The following is a 5,000-nucleotide window of genomic DNA, read 5'->3' as shown; positions in this document are numbered from 1 at the left end:
TCCAACAATGGCACAACTCCCTCCCTGCCCCCCTCCCTGTACAACCCCCCCCCCCCCCCAACCACGCCCAATGCCACCCACCCCAGCACCCTCTCTCACAACCCATCCTCCTCCCACCCCAACCTGGTCTCACTCAACATGTCCTGCCCAGTCCGGCAGGGCGACACTCCAACGACAGACAGAATAAGAAAACAAAATAACTATTATTACATCACAAGGATTATTACTGGTCCCCCACAGGTCAGGCTCAACCAATGGAATGCGTGAAATTGGGCCTCGCAGCATACCGTCTCTTTCACACTAGCGACCCTGTACAGCCCTCAGTCTGACTGTGAAGAAACGGGGAGAGCGCTAGCTTGCCTAGCCTGTGACGGCTAGCTAACCGTTCTGAAAGCTAAGCTAGCCGCGCAGCCCTAATTGGCTTCATTAAGGGGCTTTAATCTAATTCCCGGCTCGGAGGCTGCGGTCGCATACGGCACCGACTCGACAAATGTCTGTTTGCGCGGCAGCCGCGCTAACGGCGCGGGGAAGCTAGCGCGCGGCGAGCCGTGTTTGTTTTTTTGTCTGCGCTCGGCAGACGCTGCGGCTCTCGTCGAAACGCAATCAATAAAGATTCCGCCGAGCCGCACATCAGACGTGATATTCAAAAATGGGGGTGGGGGGTTGGGGGGGGGCGGGGGTGTTGTACGAAAAACTGCGTGAATCTGCACCGCAACATTTGACCCCATTTAAAAACTTGATACCAATTAAGCAGGATTTTTCATGTAAATAATTCAGTAGTCTCTCTCTCTCTTTCCCTCCCTCTCCTCTCTTTCGCTCTCTCTCTCTCTCTCTCTCTGGAAACAGACTGCTTAATGAAGCCTTCACTTCAGAAAGTGGAGCAGAAAGATGGCCCATTTTTCATTAGATTTCTTATTCATTATTTCTTTTATTTGTTCTCGTATTTAGCTTTTTTTTTTTACCTTTTCGCCGTAATGGTTTATTTCAAGACCTCCCTGCGATGCGTCGCGGTAACGAAAGACGGAGGAGAGAGAGAGAGAGAGAGAGAGGAATACTCTCTTGAGAGTCTGTGCAAGGTGCACCACCACCCCCCACCTCCCCCCCATACCCCCACCTCCCGCTGTACACATAGGTGGAAGTGTAGAGCATTCAGGTGTGGTGAATGAGTGAGAAATACAGCAGGATAAATGCAGGAACGCAACTGATTGACAGTGTGGTGGGGGCAGAGATTTACATGGGAGAATGCCTGTGTATATGTGCGTGTGTGTGTGTGTGTACAGGTGTGACTCTAGGGTCACTCGAATCATGAGAAGGAGAACAGTCTATTCACGCTGTTTGTCTTTGTGAAGGGTTGTGGCTCAGAAACAGGGCGAGAGAGAGAGAGAGAAAGAGAGACAGAGAGAGAAGGAGAGAGAGAGAGGTACCTAGTGCTTGACTGAACGCGTGTCTTACTTGCTTGCTGTTTTCTCTTGGTTCGAGCTCCATTGGCTGGGGATAGTTGCTGTCTTCTTTGAAGAGAGCTCCAGTTTCTCTGAAATGAGATTCCCTATTCCCACTGCGCATCTCTGCAATGGCAGGGAAAACACACATCAGCAGCTGCACTCTGCTTTCAAGAGTTACCCAGAATATGACTGGAGTGCCTTCCTCTCCTCTCTCTCTCTCTCTCTCGCTCTGTCTCTCTTTCTCACTCTCTCCCTCTCCACACCTCCCTCCATCCCCGCTCCAGCCTCTTCCACGGGCATCGAGAGGTAATTACCGCCAAGCGGTTGTTGTGGCCGTAAACGGCCTCCAAAGGTTTCACGCGAGCTTACATGGTTGGGCGTTCGAGATCTGGTCAAGGGATTCAAATGGGTGCGCAATGAGATCAGACAGACCAAAAAAAAGTGTTTAAAAAAAACATCGACAAAGTCGCTCCCTCCCTCCAACATCGATCAGGCAAGACGAGCAAAGTGCGTCATAATGCATGCAATCGCCGTGGTGACGAGTTTGCAGCCACACCTCACAGAATATGGCTGACCGTTTCGGTGTGGGATCGCCTGATTGGTGTGAGGTGGCTGAACGCCGTGTAGTTTCGGCTGAGACGTGCTCCCTGGCGACGAGACCCAGATCGCGTCTCCGAGACCCCCAGCATGGCCCCACAGCCAGCCCCCCCCCCACCCCCCGCCTCCCTCCGCCTCCCCCCTCGCTGCTTCTGGAAGACGGTGGAGCTCGACGGAAGGGTTGCCAAGTCAGTAGACACTTTTAAGCGAAGATTAAAGGTTTTTCTTTTTAATCAGGCGTTTGGCAGCGAAGTTCGCGCTTCACCCCATCGCTACCAGGATCAATTTTTAATGCAGCTGTGCACCCAGCAGCCGGCTGATTGGCAAGAGAGGCACTATTTACAAAGGCTCTATATACAAATGTTCCACAGATTTATGCGAGGGGCACAATTGATGGCTGTGAAGGAACTGTAAATGAAAACTACTGTGGGTGAGTTTCTGAGTGACCTCCGAGGGTTGCCAGATCACCATTCCACACGTGGTCAAGTCTGTGGATGTGTGTCCCCATGATCCTTAAGGACATCCTCCATCCTGTCTCTTTGATTGGATGGTTGGCTTCATACCTGAGCCGTGCTGATGCCCCCTTTACGTTATTGGTACTTGGTACTCACAAACCCTTGGTACTCACAAATGAAATCATGGAAAGCCGTGCCCTATTGATGGATTGGAGGAGGCTACAAAAGCCAACCCTGATGCAAACTGCGATCTGCTTGATCTACCAGATCGAATGGAAATGCAATATGCAAAAACAATTATTCTAACAAAATACATCATCCAGATACAGCGTCACTTCACAATATATCGGCAATATTGTAATTAAGTGCAATAACTGTATTTATACAAGAATGTATTGTCATGTATAACAATAATAATAATAATAATAATAATAATAATAATAATAATAATAATATATTGCAGTGCATTCCATATCCTTAAAGGTAAATCTTGGATATATCCTTGCCTGTGATCTATGGTTACCAGTACAGAATGTTTGAGGCCTTGTGTGTGTGCGTGTATATATGAGGGCTGGCCTTGCAGAGCTCCAACCTGATGAATCCTATGAATGGCTCTGTCGCTCCCTCCGTGACCTCACAGGTCACCTGATCCAGGAGGAGAGGAGGGCGGGGCGACCCGGGCCCTCCGCCCCCCCCCCCCCCCCCCCCCCCCCCCCCCCCGAGGGCCCGACCGCCGCTCGGCCATTCAGGACAGAGCGGGCCATTGATTTCGCAATTGACCCTGCCTCTAGAAATCGATGCGGCCTTAAATGGCTTCATTGTGAACGGCCGCCCTGCGGAGGGGAGGGGAGGGGGAGGGAGGGGCGGGGCTTTCGGTTCTGAAGAGCAAGGCCAAGAGCCGTCTGAGGCCGCGGCTCCCGGCGTCGGCGGATCAGACGGGGGGGGGTGGGGGGGGCGGAGCCGAACCCAAGCGCACGGGATCGCGCGCGGTCGCGCTTCGTCCTTCGTCCGTTATCTACGGAAGAATCGACGCGAGCTCCGTTTCTCCTCAAAGAGAGCCGGCGGACAATCAGCCGGTCGGCGTGGCCGCCGTTCCTCTCCCCTCGTGCGCCGTCGGCTTTGGAAGAAGAAGAAGAAAAAAGCTCTGCCGGCGCCGTTAATTTGAGTTATCTTTAGCCGCAAACACAGCCGCTGGTCTGGGAATCGCGTTAGACTGGTAACGTAGGATCGCTCGTGTCAGCCGGGTAAATTTATGCTCCGCTATATCGTAAGTCGCTTTGGATGATAAGATCCGCTAAGTGAATGTAACGTAATGTCCTGCGATGTCATGTCATGTCATGTCATGTCATTTTGTAATGAACAGAGGGAGCCAGGTGACGGTAGGCTGTGAAGATGAACCGCTCGAGTTTAATACAGTTCTCGGCGCAGTCTCTCCACACAGGAAGCTGAAGCGGACGCAGCCAATGAGCTCCGAGCTCCGGGCCTGCCCAGGGCCCGCCGCCGAGCTTTGGCGAAAGCGGCCTGCTTTCATTAGGGCCTGACGGGAGCAGAGGGCCGCATTAGGCATCGCCCTCCCCGCTCCTGACACAGGTAATAAAAATGAACAACCGCCCGGCCTAGTCCGGTCGGGAGGGGTGGGGGGGTGGGGGGGCACACGCTCCGGGGGGGGGGGGGGGGGGGGGGGGGGGGGGGGGGGGGGGGGGGGGGCGCGCTGTCACCAATTTGCCACGCGTTTCTCCGGCTGGGTGACGGAGGCACTGTTTGATAAACAGAGAAGCCCCGCTTCGATTTTCCATCCATTCCCATTTGGAAACACATGCGTCTTTTTGGAGAGCGGGGGGGTGGGGGGGGAGAGAGAGAGAGACTGTGTGTGTGTGTGTGTACGTGTATGTGTGTGTGTGTGTGTGTGTGAATGAGCGTGTATGTGTGTGTACGTGCATGTGCGTGTGTGCGTGTGCGTGTGTGTGTGTATGAGTTTGTGTCAGTGTGTAAGTGTGAGTGAGCGTACGTGTGTACGTGTATGTGCGTGTGTGCGTGTGAGTGTGTGTGTATGTGTGTGTGGGTATGTGTGTGTATAAGTGTGTGTGTGTATGAGTGCAGGTCTCCAGGGTAAAGCAGGCCCTGATACAGGCCTGTTTAGGCTCCTGACCCGCTGGAGCATCTCACAGAGAGACTGACAGCAGAGTGAAGCCTCAGTACACCTCTCACTGAGGGACAGCCTGCTGAGAGAGTTTAATCACAGCCCTACTGATGAGAGAGAGAGGGGGGAGAGAGAGGGAGGGGGGAGTAGAGAGGGGGGGAGAGAGGGAGAGAGGGAGGGGGGAGACAGGGAAAGACAGGGGGGAGAGAGAAAGGAAGTGAGGGACACAGGAAGAGAGAGAAAGGGAGAGACATGGGGAGAGAGAATGGAAGAAAGGGAGAGCGGGAGAGAAGGAGATAGAGAGGGAGACGGAGAGAAGAAGAGACAGAGGGAAAGAGGGAGGGAGCAAAAGTAGAAGAGAGGGAG

At 53.4% G+C, this 5,000-nt stretch overlaps 1 protein-coding gene across 1 annotated transcript in view; it reads right to left on the bottom strand.

Moving 5' to 3' along the window:
* Window positions 1-5,000, bottom strand: part of LOC118206178 (probable E3 ubiquitin-protein ligase HERC2) — a 361,668-nt gene that overhangs the window by 2,071 nt on the left and 354,597 nt on the right. Inside the window, exon 11 of the mRNA XM_035378468.1 lies at window positions 1,453-1,565. Within this exon, the coding sequence (XP_035234359.1) occupies window positions 1,453-1,565 (113 nt within the window). The remainder of the gene's footprint in view (window positions 1-1,452; window positions 1,566-5,000) is intronic.

This window comes from Anguilla anguilla, chromosome 10 (genome assembly GCF_013347855.1).
Source record: "Anguilla anguilla isolate fAngAng1 chromosome 10, fAngAng1.pri, whole genome shotgun sequence".
Lineage (NCBI taxonomy): Eukaryota > Metazoa > Chordata > Actinopteri > Anguilliformes > Anguillidae > Anguilla > Anguilla anguilla.
Note: the sequence above shows the minus strand (reverse complement) of the source record. Positions and strands in the feature narration are given on the sequence as shown.